Below are 16,187 nucleotides of genomic sequence, written 5' to 3'. Positions count from 1 at the left end.
AATCTTTTGAGTTCAGGGGAGGGGAGAGTTATTACCCAATACCCAAGGGTGGGGTTTGTCATTCGGGCATCTTCAAGGGGGGGGGAAGTAATTTACCCTAAATGTGTATATTGCAAAAATAGTCACCCAAAGTGATGCAGTAGAAGGGTGGGCTAAATATCGTTCTAGCACAAAATTCAAAATTCAAAATATTGCGCCAAATTTCAAATTTCAAAACTTCGTCGGGTCTATTCGCTTTCAAAACACCAATGGCCAAAACATGCATACATCAGTGCCATCTCGATTTGATATATGATTCAACCCATCTCACTTAGTACCTCCACCCACTCTGGGTAGACTTTTGCTGGTCCAACCGGCTTAAATACTCCTCTGATATCTCCTCTACATCACATAGTGGTGTTTTGGATTTGTACTCTTGATTGACAATATACGATTGAATATGCTTACACATTGTTCAAGTACTAGAAGATATAATAAGTAAATTAAACAAGTAAATCATATATAGTACATAGTCAATGTGCCATAGAATTAAATGCATAATTTGAAAGTCAATACACTTTCCTTATACAAGTGTCTACTAATAATAGTAGTTGCATAAATTATAAATATTATTTTTTAATGTTCTATTATTGAACATCTCCTAAGGCCATGATATAGCATGCTTCCATCCTCGCCTGCTACTCCTCCAGCAGCCTTGGCTACCGACAACCCTTGCCTCCGGTAACCCCTTTGCAACATCATCTCCTTTTCTGCTGGCTGTCGCTCCCTTCCCTCCTTCATCTTCTCCCTCTGCTTTCCCTCCTCCGCAATGGAGTTCTCTTTTCCAACCTGCTACTAGAGAAGGGTTTTCCCTTCGTTTCATTTGCCCCTCTCTTGAGGGCGACTCTAGAGTTGTCCATTCCCCGCTGGTCTACTCGATGATGAAGCTAATCTCTGGAGAAATTGTTTGGTTGGCCATTTCCTTGGCTCCCGACCTCCTTTCCACATTGTGAAGTCCTCTCTGACCAAACAATGGAGACCTCTTGGAAACCTTTAAACTTTCCTTCTGGACAATGGCCTCTTTGTCTTCAAATTCTCCGATCAATCCGACAAAAGTCGTGCCCTTGAAGGAGGTCCCTAGCAAGTTGGGAAGAGACCTCTATTCCTTCGCCAATGGTAGTGTCATCTCCAACTGAATCGGGTAGATTTCTCTACCATCCCTCTATGGATTTCCCTTCCTGGGCTGCCACTCCATGTCTATTGTTCGGAAGGTCTTAGTTTGGTGGGATCCGTTGTGGGTACTCCTCTTTTCTCTGATGTTTGAACTATGAGGAAGGATCGGCTGGTTTTGATTGTATCTGTGTCGAGGTTTCAGCAGAATCTTCTCTTCCTTCTCTTGTCAAAATTAAGGAAGGAGATGACTATGACTGGAACCCCCCCCCAACTACCTTCACTGTAAAACCTTTGGCCATACTTCTATCCTTTGTGCCCCAAAGACTTCGAATGCTTGTGAAGCTCCTATTGAAATTATCGTTGCTCAGTAGAATCTTAGCCATGATGTTTCTGCAGTTGTAACCCCTGAGGAAGCTCCGTTGGTTCTCTCTATCTCTCGCAACGGCCTGTCCTCTTATGATAACCGAGGGTGTGTTGTCTCCTCCTCTCGCATTTCTCCTGAAGCAGGCCGAAGAGTCCCTGTGGTGAATGGGAATGCTGGTCATCGCGATCCTAGCCGTGGCCGGAGAAGAAGACGCCAAGGAAGACCTCACCACAAGGAGCTCTCGCCTTCTGGTTCTTCGTGCTGTCTTCCTTCCCCTGGACCGTTGGTCCCCCTGCATTCTACCGCTGGTCCAAACAGATTTGCGATCCTGCAATCTGAATCCCTCTGTGACGTTGAAGCTTTCCCTTCCTCCAAGGAGCTGACTCCTACCCCTGCTCAATTTAGACACCTGTCTTGTCAACATCCTACACCTGTTCCCTCTGATCCCCTACCTGTTGTCCCTGTGTTGGCTTCTCCCAGCTCTCTCCCCTCTAACGTTGGTATCTCTTCCTTCCTCAAATCGCAGGCCAAGGGGTTTTTGTCCTCTTGGTCCTCTCTCTCCCCGATTTTACCTACCTATATGGTGGGCCCCCCTTCGCCTTCCTCTTCTTTGTCTTCTCCCTCTCTGACCCATAGTTATCAAGGCGGAGAGGCAACCATGGCATTTTAGAGGGTCAAATTCAAGGCAACATTGCCATGGCGGCAAGATGCCCACCATGGCGCCCAAGGCGTCCATGGCAACCAAGGAGCTTGGACGCCGTGGCAATGCCTTGGTGACGCCTTGATAACTATGCTCTGACCTGGCCCATCATTATTCCCTCTTTGGCTGGCCCATCTGGTTCTAATGGCCCAGCTCCCTCTTACCCCGAAGCCCATTGCTCTAATCCCTCTCGGATTTCCCATCCTATTTTGGGCCTTACCTCCAATTTTGGCCTGAACCCCTCTACGCATCACTCTACTATCCCCTTGTCTCTCAAAGTTTTTCGTTGTCGTAACCCCAACTCCCCTCCTTTCCCTAAGAAATGTCCCTACATTATCTACTCCTTGCCCATCCTGGAGATCAATTAGCCTATCAATTTGGATATCAAAAATCACGTCCTCTGTTGCGAGAATATAGACCCGGGATAGTTGGTCTTCTTTGAGCCGGGAGTTTTCTTTTTTCATTTTCGTGTGATGTTTGGTTTGGGGTTTTGTCCCTTTTGTCTTGTCCTTGCCTTTTGGTAGGGCTTTGTGCTGGGTTTTGCTTGTATCCTCACCCCCCCCCCCTTTTCTTCCTTTGGTATTGAATTATTTATTTATCCTGGAAAAAAATAATAGTAGTTGCGTTGTCTGGATTGATCTCACTTGTGGTCCGATGGAGCCAACGTGCATTGCCCTTTGACTGTAGGACAAATGAATATCACGTCTTAATCTGGGAGAAGAAACAAGTTTAGTCCTCCACAGTTGCCATGTAAATTGAATCATCGACATACTAAAGGTAACCTATTCTAGGAGACGGGTTACCAAACTGTGAAGAACTACCCACTGATCCACTGTGATATGATGCCGCTGGTAGCATGCACGACTGGTGGGTTTGGTGGGAGAAGATGTCATCGACAAAATATGATACAGTATGTCCCTGTGACTAGGAGTCATACTCAAAACTGGGAATGGATGAGAAGAAGATATATGTTCCGCCACACCGTGCGGCCGTAGATCGGCCAATGGTGTCTAACATATATTTAATTGATCCCATCCTATTTACATAACCCCTTTGTTTTTTGTTTTTTTTTTTTTACATTTTTGTTGTAGGGAAATCACAATTTTGAAGCAAAGAAAAAAAATATATATATATATATATATATATATATAGAAAAAAGTTTTGACACCATGGGGTTGTAAATCGGCCTCCGGTGTCTGACATAATAAATTCGTCACTAACCAAAACATATTGATCATATGTTTTTCAATAAAAAAAAAACATTTTTGGAGAAAATGGTTTTACCTGAAACAGTGGAGAAGGCTTCAATGATGTGTTTCTCAAGAAGAAATCACAAAACAGCAAAAGCAAGTGAAAAAAGCCGAAATGGGAGCAAAAACTAGAGCTTGGAGAGCTTTGATGTTTTTTATACCTAGAGTTTTTGGCCAGATGTTTACAAACAGTCTAAATTTCGACATCTCGCTAAAATTTGAATTTTAACCGAAAATTTGCATTTTTTAAATTCAACCTGGCATCTCGTCTTGAACGAACCGAAATATGCGAAACTTCGCCGAGATTTTAAACTACGGTTGAAATAGGTAACTGAAGTTGACATATGGTCTATTGGGGGATTAATCATCTTTCGAGTGGCGAGAATGACCTAATCATTAGTCCACATGGCAGAAATAGGTGACAGTCTGGGAATGCCTTCCTAGCAAGGCCTCAAAACTATTGGGATCAAATCAGGCATGTTGCTTGACCCTGATCCATCTAATACCTCACAGTACCAGGTAGGATCGGGCTGAAGTACTATCCAATCCCATCTCTGGTGCTGAGTTTCAAATTTTTGCTTCCTAGACTGTCAATCTGGATTCCATTTGTAGATAATAGTATCGTACATTCTTCAGTCTGACTTTATGTGAATATGGTTTCAGATATTTGATACTGGGTCACTTGAAAGCTCAGGTGGGTCATTTCAAGTGCTTAATGTTCAAATTTATGGTGGTTTTGTCCTTCACATTGGTTCTATTTCTGGACGGAAGGACAGGTTCTCCGTGGGTCAAAAAGTAATCTGCAAGGTAATGTGTGTTTCAACTACTGCTGTTCTTTCTTTCTTTATTTATATATATATGTATATTCGATTGTTTTGCTAATGGATTCATTTGTGAAATGTCTCCACTGCTGATTTCGTGAACAGGTTGACTATGACCGGCGTACTCTCATTGCACCTAATCACACCTGTACCCACATGCTAAACTTTGTTCTCAGGGTAAGCTGCAGTTGCTTGTAGCCCCTCAACTTTTTGCTTAACTCTATCTGCATATGTTTTTCTAAATATTTGTAAAATGAATGCAGGAAGTTCTCGGTGATCATGTTGACCAGAAGGGGTCCATTGTTCTTCCTGAAAAATTAAGATTTGATTTTTCACATGGTAATATTTATTCTCTTATGGTTTGTTTGTTGAGGTGCTTATAGAATCTTTATTGTGATCTCACTGAATTCTGAACAGGCAAGCCCATTCATCCTGATGACTTGAGGAAGATTGAGTCAATTGTGAACAAGCAAATCAAGGATGAATTGGATGTTTTCGCTAAGGAGGCAACACTTGCTGATGCCAAACGTATAGCTGGTTTGAGAGCTGTATTTGGAGAAGTAAGTTACTATTCCTTATCAAAGTTTGGAGTCTAGTTTCGCGTGGAAGCACTTGTAAGTGTAGTTTTCATGGCACCAAAGGTGAGCCAAGGCACCAAAGCAAGCACCATATTATATATATATATATATATATATTCCAAAATTTTCATTATCATGGTATGGGTGCTTTAAAACATAAGGCAACTGGTCTATGGGGACTTGAAGTTACACCGCGTTTCCTTAACAAGTATGCTAGTAAGGCCTATTTAATCAATAGGTTGGGTGTGAATCCATTATTTTTATGTTTTCTGTTGTTGCAGGTCTACCCTGATCCTGTTAGGATTGTGGCAATTGGTCAAAAGGTGGAGGCTCTCCTGGCTGATCCAGATAACAAAGAATGGTTATCAATCTCAGCAGAACTTTGTGGAGGTCAGTTTTATTGCTTAAGTTTGTCAGTGTTAATGGAAATTTTCCTTAGAGAAAGATCCTTGAGTTGCTTGTGTATGCATTTCAGACTTATATGAACTGTTATAGCACTTGTATATATAGTCTAGGACAATAGACCATTGACGCCTAATATCGACTCTTCAAAGTGAACACTCTTTAAATTGAATGAGATCCAGGATGTTGGTGTTGACATGTCAATAAATAATATAGAGAAGGAAAGCAGTGGAACATTTCCAATCAGACTTTGTTACCAATGTGCTCATATAGAGGCCACCGATTGTTTGTTCTACTTTTCCATATCCATGTATGTACATTTTTGTATAATTTGGCATATACGTAAGGATAATATATTCTTGGAGTTATGGTATTCCTGATGCAGTTCAGAAGAAGTTAGGTCAGATTGGACAGTGAATGGACCAATATGCTTAATTTTTAGTGTCCAATGGGTTACATGGGTCATGAGCCGACTATTTTCGAGTTTTTATTGTAATGGGCCAATTCTATAAGTCCAAATATTAGGGATTTGATGCCTATACTGGATTACTTGATGTAGTTGTGTTAGCATGGTTGGACCGGAACACCCACTTTGGAGACCCAAGCCGAGACGCAACCGTCTCAACCTGATTTTTTGTCAATGAAATCTTTTATATATATTTTTTTATGGTGGGTAGATTACGTTGGAGTTATATGGTAGTTTCTTTATTTGAGTTATTTCCTAAGTTGAGTAGGATTCCATATTGGGTTGGGTTTCTATTGATATGTTAGGAGTTTCCTTTATATATACATGTACTATGATGGAAATCAAAGAAGAGAATGAATTGAAATTTTGAGTTGCAGTGGTGTATTGCGTAGCTTGTTGGCCGGTTGTGTTCTCTCTCTCTCTCTCTCTCTCTCTCTCTCTCTCTCTATATATATATATATATATATATATATATATATATCCCTTTTCTTTCCTTGCGTCTTTTTCTAAATCATCTTCTTCCCCTTATATGCTAAACTCATCGGAGACCTAAAGTCGACTCTTGTATCAATGGAAATTTGAACTTGGTTAAGTTCGTTGGGTTTCAATAAGGCAACCTAGTCATTTCTAATATTCTAGGAGTTGAGTCGCATCATTAGGGCAATTCAAATCCTAGGTTCCAAGCCCTAACGAATCTCGTGTTGTGAGGTTGATCGCTACAATCAAGTTCACCTCTGTTTTTCTGCCAACAACCATATAGAAATTTATTTTATTGATTGAAACCTTGTGTAGGTTTGCTATTACCTGAGCTCAGAGAGCCTTGGTTTGAGATTCTGAACCGTAACTCCTGGGTTGATTGGGTCCCTCATGTTGGAGTTTCCCTATTGAAGTCATGACTCTTCTGCCACTGGTTCGAAATCCAGACGCTGGTGACAACCTTCCTTTTTCCCCCTTGCATGATATGCTTGCCTCTTGAAGTAAATTATCTTAATACTCCCTTTATTTCATTATATAAGTTATCCCTATTTACTTCCTCTAGATTTACCCTTGCCTATTGAATCATATACCCTTTGTGTCCAAAACCTTTTGTTTCTCCCAAAAGCATTCTAAAGTGTTCATAATAATTATGAGATTGCCACTGATTCTTTTAGTTTGAGCTATTTGTTAATTGGGTGGGGCCACAGCGAACCCAAACAAGGTTTTTGAATCCCTGGATTGCACCATTTGTGTTAGTTGCTATTGTAGTAAGTTGTATCCTTTATTTTAGTAGTGTTTCTAGAAGGCTGGACAGATGTCCTACATTCCAGCTCCTAGTTTCTATTTTGTTAAAGTTCTAGAATAGTTTATATTTTGAAATAGACTTGAGTTGTAAGGGATTATTCTCCCTACAAGACATAAGGGTCTCCTATTTTGCTTGTTTCACTGAAGTTATAAATAAAGAGTAGGGGATCACATTACCTCCCAACGATTTGATGAGTATCTTAGCCTTGAGCTTTTGAGTTCTGTAAGAGACAAAGTATGGTTCTGTGGGATGCCAAGGCTGGAGTTGGTGGGATTCCTTCTCCGGTGTTGGGTGTGAAGCCTAACATATCTTCTACTTTTTCTTCTTCAGTTATCAAGGTCAGTTTCTGATCTCTATATCATTCTGCTGGTAAGATCAACCATTCCTTCTTCAGTTTGTTTATTAAAGTCTATTGAGTAGTCCTTCACCGACATCTCTTTTTCAGACCTGATTTCAAATTTGTTTTCAAATTTCTGTTGATTCTGATCCCTTCACGGGTTCTGAGATCTTTTATTGACTTCAATCTCTGCTTCTAGTGACGCCTGCACATGTTGTTCTTAAGTTCTGTTGAGCAGATGTCTTCTTTTGCAGTTGATAGCAGGATTAAGTCGCAGCTTCTAAACTCATGAGTTTCCATTCTTGTTTCAGTAGTATTTCAGTTTCTAATTATGATTGTTACCATATTGCCTGACCTTCTAATTTCTGGAGTTAGTTACTAATATTCTATCAGTTTCTAATTCTATATTGAACACTATGTATTTCTGTAGCAGTCCAATATCTTCAGATCTGACTTTAGGATTAAGATCAGATTTTGAGGATTGAATCCCTCCCTCCATGCTGTTACTCGACCAGAATTCTAACCATGTAGACTTGTTTTCTCTCTGTTGAGTTAAATCTCAGTAGCTGGTTTTGGTTTCTATTTCCTACAATTCTCGATTTACATGAGGTTTTCTAATCCTAATCCTTAGGTGATTAGAATCCCTTATTCTACCCTTATCTCGACAGGGTTGTGGCAATTGGTCAAAAGGTGGAGGCTCTACTAGCTGATCCCGATAATGAAGAACGGTATCAATTTCGGTAGAACTTTGTGGAGGTCAATTTGTTGCTTAAGTTTGTCAATCTTTCATGGAAATTTTCCTAAGAAGAAAGATCCTTGAGTTGCTTTAGTAGTTTAGTATGCATGTCTGATGTGTTCTTGGACTTGCATGAACTGTTATGACACTTGTCCATAGTCTAGGCAAATAGTCATTTAAGCCCACATATCAACTCGTCAAAGTGAGCTCTCTTTAAATTGAATGAGATCTTGAATGTTGGTGTTGACATGTTAAGTTATGAAAAATTTAGAGAAGGAAAGCAATGGAACATTTCCAAGCAGGCTTTGTTACCACGATGCTCTGGCGCAGATCAATCAGATCTAATCGATTTGATTGGCCTGTGAGTAATGGCCCTCTAAAGAAATGGAAGAGATCCTGATCTGACGGCTAGATATGGTCTGGATCTGGTTTCAGATTTTTTTGGTTTAGAAAAAATGAGGAATAATAACAGAATTTAATATCTGAAATTCCGGATTTATTCTAAGAAATAAGCAACCAGAAATTAAGATATAAGAGAAGAGGAGAGATGAGTAAACGTGGGGGTGGGGAAGGAAAGAGAAAAGAAATAAGGGGTAGAGAAAATCCCTTACCAAACAGGGGGATAGAGAAAAGGAGGAAGAAAGCTTCAGCCATCAATGGTAACAACAAACCAAATCAATTCTTTCCATTCCAAATCGTGGAGAGGGGGTTGTTTACCTTACTTATATATAGAAACAGAATTAAAGTTTCCGAGGTTGACTCAACTACTAAGACTATCCTAACTAGACAGCTAAGGACTCTAAATTCCCTAAACTGTTTCCAAGACTAACAACTTAGAATAAGATTGATCCTTGTCCAACCATCACCAACATGGGACCCACTAATAAAAAATAATTTCGTGCACCCACTTAAATCCCCACTTTTGGGTTTATATCTCAGCCCATTACAACGATAAATCCCAGAAACTAAAGCCTAACCCAAACCTATACTAAAACAGGGCCCAAATTTAAACTGAGCCTTAAACCGGGCCTGCATTGTACTTGTCCAAAGAACACATATTGTTTGTTCTACTCTTCCATAACCATGTATGCACATTTCTGTATAATCTGGCATTTGCCTACATAGTAATATATATATATATTTTTTTTGGGTAGAAATACATAGTAATATATTACTGAGTTATGGTATTACTGGAGGGCCCACCAAGGAAGCCCCTCTTGTATGGCCAAATATCTGACATGTGGAAGGCCAGATGGGGCCTAAACTTTGTGGTCAGGTAGACCCTAAGGTCTCTGCTTACATGCACGTTTTAGTTTGAAAATCCAGGACTATCGAGAGAATACATGCCAATAAATATGAAGGTATATGATTTAATTTCACATGTGGTCAATCCAGACCATGCCATGCATTTCTTATCCAATTGTTGGAATTGCCACATCATCCTTCCTCATGGCACAGCTAGCTGGGTTGCCGATTAACCCCGCCCCCGGTGGTTCTGCTTAGTTCATGCCAAGAACTTTGTGCCTATATTAAACAAGTATCATTCAGGTAAACATGTATAATTAGATCTTATCTGATCGAATGCTTAAGCATGCATGAACTTTTAATGATCCATCTGAATGAAAACTTGTATAGTTACAGGGGAAAAAAACGCTATTTGGTCCTGTGGCTCCTGTGCCCAGACACAGGAGCACGTGAAAGTACCCCCCCATGAAATAAAAAAGGGTAAATTTCACGTACCTCCCCTGAGGTTTGACCTAATTACACTTTCACCTGTGAGGTTTGGAAAATTTCACGTACCTCCCTTGAGGTTCAAACTAAGTAACAAAAACACCCACTCCGTTAACTGTACAAGTTAGTTGCTAACGGTAGGAATTTTTAAGTCCTGTTATGACCAAAATACCCTTGATGGATAAAATGACACTAATGCCCTCTTCTTCTTTTACAAATGTAAATACCCAATACCACTGCCGCCAGCCACCATTGCTCATAATTCCCTGAAACTTTGGGTGTTGTAAGATCGAAGTTTTGAGGATTGTGGAGTAATTTTTGTGTATTCCAGTTTTTGGAAGTTTCTGCAGGACAGTTATGGACTATGTTAAGTGTTACAACCGTAAATGTTAGAATCAGGGTATTATGAGCCAGCTTCTTTTCTATTTGTGTGTTTTGACTATTGAATATTTATTAGGTATCTTTTGTAATTTGTACTGTATTTATGAGTCATGGGCAATGGGATAGCTGAGGATGTGGAGAAGGGACTGGTATTTGCAAAAATATATTGGGTTTAGCGCTTGCTTTGTTGAAAGGAAGACAGTCGACTGAGTGAACATTCTTGATACTTGATAGGGTAGAAAATACCTCTGCCTATGCCTATGATAAACACAATTTCCCTCTCCCCGCTTGATTTCTGTAATTAACCTTTTCTTCTCTTCCTTGAATCTAATCTTCCAACTGGTCCACACCCGGCCCTTGAATCTTGTGAGCTTCTGAGCGTCTTCAACCTCAAGCCAATCTCTCTCTTTCTGTCTTTAAACTGCATCCAAAGTCATCTTTGCTCCTGCCCAGAAGACCAGGTATGCGTTTTCTCTTCTCCCCTGCCCAGATTTCTCCTTTGAGCAATTTTAGGATAGGCATCAAGGTCGCAAGAACTTTGAGAGGCGGTGCAGGCAAGAGTTGCAGGCCGTCCACTTTCACGGGCATCTGACGCTGGCATCGCAGTCGCCAGAGCACGGCAAATCCTTCACCAGTAACATCCAGACCACCGGCCCTCTGGTTTGGCCGCCGCTGAAGGCGGCGGTGGGGTTTTGAAACCCTAAAATGGGTTTAGGGTTTCAGCTTTTGGGGAAACGATTTTGGGAAGATGAGGGCATTTTGGTCAATTAAAACACAATTTTAACGTTTAACGTCTACAGTTAACGGACTGGGTGTTTTTGTTACTTAGTTTGAACCTCAGGGGAGGGATGTGGAATTTTCCAAACCTCACGGGTGAAAGTGTAATTAGGTCAGACCTCAGGGTAGGTACGTGAAATTTACCTAATAAAAAATAACATCTATGTTGATGCCCCTGCGTGTGCTCTCATTGGCTCCCATGCTGATGCAGGTACTACGAGACAGATCTCGTCCTATAGTTAAATAATATGTGCTGACTTCTGACTAAGATAGATCAACTAATGTTATGTATATTGCTATAGCATGTTAATTGTCTTCCTCCTGTTTTTTTTTATTTATATGTTACAGATATCATATAATCAAACGGCATTCTTTTATGCTTTCCCATTTTTCTTTTTAAGTGTTTGGACCTTCTTTTCCTTTACTGTTCTGTTTTCCCTAAAGCATGTGAACCTGCAACTTCAGAATACGTTAACCCCAGAAAGGCGTGTATTTTGAACCCTGCACCAATGTCCATGTTTATGTAACACTGTCCCTTTGTGCTTGTTTTTCTTGGTGCTTTCCTCTTAACTGTGCATCCAATTGTTCTTGATATATCCAGGGACCCATATAGCAAATACACGAGAGGCTAAAGCATTTGCTCTTTTGTCTGAGGAGGGAATTGCCAAGGGCATTCGGAGGATAACTGCTGTTACACTTGATTCTGCTTTCAATGCAGTGGAGTTGGCATGCTCACTGGATCAGGAGATTAATGATGCATCCAAGGCAGACTTAAGCTTGCTGGAGAAGGTGGCTGCTTAAACTCTTCTAAGTTCTAGGATAGTGTTGTATGCATTGGACAATTACTGGAAATTTATTGCTCTGATACTGTACATATTCCTATGCCTATTATTAGTTTTGCATATGATGAAGTCGCTACATGTTTCTGTCCATTTTCATTGTTCATTCTCAAATAGTGAGCAAATGCCTATCACTGGCTGTACTGTATGTGATGCCTAACTATTTGTTGGGTACATGTGGCTTACGGTTGTTGAGTGGGATGAGAGGACATTGAGTTGGTGCTAGCATGGAGGACATATTCTGGGGATCATTATTAATGCAGAATTATGTATTAGGATACTAGCATCAATTTTTCTAATGGACTTAGGATTATTAGCTGAGAAAATATCCACTAGATCGGTCTCAGATGATCCTGTCTGGCACGTCCCATGCAAGAAAGTTCTTTAATTTTTATGGGTTTTATTGGTCCCAGATCGACTGGATCAGCTGATCTGGTTTGGTCCCGATACTTGAAACAATGGCGTTCTTAGACCGAGCTTCATCCAAAAAATGATGTTGGAGCTGCTGCACATAGAAAGGAATTCATCAACGCATGAATCTGCAAAGAAGACGAAAGGGAAGTAGCAAGTAAGTGCTACAGGAAGGGGAGCTAACATGTCCCTTATCAAGTTGCTCAATGGAAGTGTCAATTTCTGACCAATGATCCAAAAATATCATAAAAGTGTTGTTAGGACACTTGTTCTAACTACCAACCATCCTTGTGATAGATTTTGTTAATTTTGTCAGTGTAAATTCAGTCATTTCCACAGGGTGAAAGTTGCTATCATCCGAAAATTGAAGAATCTTCTCCTTGTGCACAACGTGGTATCTTCTTATAGAAGTATATATTCTGATTTGGAAATTGTTTGCTCTTGGCAGCAAGTGGCTTCGTTAAAAAATCGTGTCCAGTCAGCAACTATCCCGGCAGCTATGAAAGCAGATCTTGAAGCTAAGGTTTCCCAACTGAAGGTAGTTTGCCCTGGATAAAAAATAAATAAATACTTCTGCTTTCATTTGAGAATGATCTTTTCCTTTCAGCAACAGACTTCGTTGCCTGGCTGCCTCAGGCCCTCAACTATTGAACTTGGGATTGAATGAAATTGCTTTATTTTTATTTTAGGATCAAGTTAGAAAGGCACAAAAGAAGATTGCCCAAGAGAATCTTCAGAAATCTCTGAAGGTAGCAACTGAAAAAGCCGACATTGCTGTTTCAGATGGAAAAGCTTTCTGTGTTTCTTTTGTGAATGTTGGTGTGGATGCAGAGGCAATACGGGAAGCAGTTCTTAAAACTGTGGATCAGAAGGTTAGTAACAGAAAAGTAACTCGTTGAGTTATTTTGAAAGATCACTTTGGTTAAAAATGTATACTGTGCTACTTTATCCTTCATTCCTATATGTTCCTGGTCTCCCACCAACTCAAACAAAATACCAAAGGAATTTGTTGCGACAGATCATGCAAATGACAAATGAAGCTGTTATTTAAGAAACTGACCATTCACTTCTTCCTAAACACATACACATGCACATACACCTGCGACCAAAAAAACAGAGGTTTGGAGGGGGAGGGTGGGAAGGGAAGGAAGAGAGCAGGAAAAAAGAAGCAACAGAATTTACACCTCTGTTCACTGCTGCACCAATGACACAAATTTAGTCAGTCGAAGAAGAGGCCAGGCATGTCTGCAAACTAAAGGGTCTGTCAGGACTCCCATGCGTTCTGCATCCATGAACTGATACTACACACCCGAAACTTGCATTCACATCCACAAACCTCACACATTTCCATGGAAGTGATTGCTGTGGCTACATTTATCTTACCATGTTGCTAACTTACTGATCCATTTGCTGCCACAGGGAATATCAATCATGTTATTTAGTATGGATGAAGCCACAAACAAGGCTGTAGTGTGTGCCAAGGTATCCGAAAAAGGAGATAAAAGCAAGGGGCTAGAGGTGTCGGAGTGGTTGACAGCGGCCATGGGACCTCTCAATGGGAGGGGTGGTATAGGAAAACGTGGCTGTGCTCAAGGCCAGGTTAGCAGCTTCACATATTGTGAAGGCTCCCATTCCTCTGGAAACTTTCAAATGAGTTTTTCTTTGTTGATATATGATTTAGGCTGTGGTTAATGTTGTGATGATATAATTTCAGGGGACGGATGCGTCACACATTGAGGAGGCAGTAGATCTTGCGACCACCTTTGCTTCTATGAAGTTGAGATGATTAACCTAATTGTGCTGTTTTTTGGTCACTGAAGAATTGCCAAGGCCTCGGTTAACTAGCTGATGCTTACTGACAGAGTCTTGATTCAAAAACTCAAATCGATACATGAAAATGAAAGAAGTATGAAAAAATGGTGTGATGCAACAGTTAAATTATTTGGGGAAAATGATACCATTAGTGAACAGGGAAAACATATTTAATTATTTGATATTACAGTAACATTAATTTTTCCCTAATATGGATACAAAAAGAAATATTTTATATACAAAGTAGCATTAATTAATGGAGTGAGTAATTATTTTTCAGGGAAATCTTGTAATTTGCTGATGGGGAATGTAAAATTTTGATGGAGATGAAATGTCAATCTAGCAATAGTTTTTTCAATCCACTGGGATTTGGTAAATAGTTCACTGCCTATTTTTTTGGCTGTTTTCTTTTGTGTGTTCTTCCTAGAACTTACAAGTAATGTGTAAACTGAAAATCAGTGACACAAACGATGGTTATGATTCCTCAATGTTCATTGTGTTGAAGCTAATTTGATTTGGTTAAAGAGTTATGGAAGCATTGTCATAGTACTATATGCTTAATTCCTACTGATTTGGCTTATAAAAGGGATGCAGGCTGTATTTCATAGTACTATAAGCTAATCTTTTATGGAGTTTTTAGCTGCCTGTGTTTTTGTAGGTTTAGTCTTATGACAAGGGGAAAAATGTGAACCTTAATGATTTCTTTTTCTTTTTTATATTTCTAAAAAGATTAGCCAGTGTCTTGCAGCCACATGGAGGGAGGGATGAAAGCTCCTTTGCTTGTAAAGGGAATTAAAGAGGAGGGAAGCGAACCTAAAAAAAACCTTATGTAATGGTTGTCCCACATGATTTTATCATTGACTCTAAATCATTCTATATTTAGATATTAAATTTATTTTACTCACATCCAATCCTTCAGGTTTGAGAAGTAAAATAAAAATTACATCTAAAAAGTATCATCACTAAATGTAAGAAATATAAATAGTTTATATAATCATGCTTTAGACACAGGGCTGTGTGAAATAATCACCACTCTCAGGAATTTTTGCCTTTCCATGGGAATGTGGTGGTCATTTCGCATGGCTTTGTGTCTAAGCGCAGGAGCAACGCACTGCACACGACTACGTAGCATTCTTTTCTCCCTTTTTTTTTTAAGATTGAAACTTTTGACGTCCCTTCCCTTCGAACCATATTGAATGAATTGTTTGGTTTGAACTTTGAATAGAGAACCCCCTTGATAAATTACATATCAATCATCAAATGTAATGACCTTCTCCAATGAATGGCCAACCAACCATGTAATAGGACTATCTATCTCTGAGTCTGAGGGGGTTTTTTACATTGCTACATCTAGTGTCCCTCCCCAGCATTATACCATCAGTGGGAATCATTTAGTTATATCCCATTTTGAATAGTATTTAGGGTCAATACGACCACCTTGAAGCACCAAGCAGACATCTTTTGTTTTTTTTGGGTAAAATCCAAGCAGACATCTCAAAACAATATTATTAATGATATTGCATTATGTAGAAGGGAGGCTCCGCTTCAACTTAAGTGAAGTAAAAAAGAATAGTGTCTCTATTGAAACGAATGGTTTGAAGATACACCCAATCTTCAGGTAATGGCGTCTGCTGCAACCTGCAAAGGACATTATACATGTTGAGCAGAAACACAGTAAAATATAACCGGGAACAAGGAACAAAAAAAAAAGTTATCCCACTTGATTCAAACTTACATCAATAGGTCTTTCTCCATAATGCTCCATCATTGTTTTGTGGGCAACATAGTAAGGTTACAAATTCTGTTTGTAACCTTCTGCATTACAACCAATAAAGACATAATTTCATTAGTACAAAATTACAAACTGCACATGATTTTAAATCGTGCATGCTTCAACAAAAGATGCAGAAGAAAACGTTCTCTCTCCTTCGAATTGAATTTATTCCAAGTCTCCTTATGATTTTATGAACCAAAAAATGGTCGGACAAAAAACATAAATGGTCAATCAAAGCATCCTTGAGCTAGAACAAAATAAGTCAGGATCTAAGATCTAGCCGAAGTTTAGTATCATTTCGGGAAAAAATGAAACAAAACCTGGAGCCATTATTGAGGCCTCTTCTTGGATGGAATCATTTAGTTTTAAACCAT

General features: G+C 39.7%; 1 protein-coding gene across 1 annotated transcript in view; it reads left to right on the top strand.

Annotated features, from left to right (window-relative positions):
* Positions 1–14,245, top strand: part of LOC122646025 (alanine--tRNA ligase-like) — a 64,714-nt gene extending 50,469 nt beyond the window's left edge. Inside the window, exons 14-23 of the mRNA XM_043839481.1 lie at positions 4,130–4,273; positions 4,393–4,464; positions 4,551–4,626; positions 4,705–4,847; positions 5,147–5,255; positions 11,579–11,766; positions 12,676–12,765; positions 12,917–13,099; positions 13,647–13,826; positions 13,942–14,245. Coding sequence (XP_043695416.1) covers positions 4,130–4,273; positions 4,393–4,464; positions 4,551–4,626; positions 4,705–4,847; positions 5,147–5,255; positions 11,579–11,766; positions 12,676–12,765; positions 12,917–13,099; positions 13,647–13,826; positions 13,942–14,013 — 1,257 coding nt within the window. The 3' untranslated portion in view covers positions 14,014–14,245. The remainder of the gene's footprint in view (positions 1–4,129; positions 4,274–4,392; positions 4,465–4,550; positions 4,627–4,704; positions 4,848–5,146; positions 5,256–11,578; positions 11,767–12,675; positions 12,766–12,916; positions 13,100–13,646; positions 13,827–13,941) is intronic.
* Positions 14,246–16,187: the final 1,942 nt, after the last annotated feature.

The sequence above is a fragment of the Telopea speciosissima genome, chromosome 11 (assembly GCF_018873765.1).
Source record: "Telopea speciosissima isolate NSW1024214 ecotype Mountain lineage chromosome 11, Tspe_v1, whole genome shotgun sequence".
Classification (NCBI taxonomy): domain Eukaryota; kingdom Viridiplantae; phylum Streptophyta; class Magnoliopsida; order Proteales; family Proteaceae; genus Telopea; species Telopea speciosissima.
Note: the sequence above shows the minus strand (reverse complement) of the source record. Positions and strands in the feature narration are given on the sequence as shown.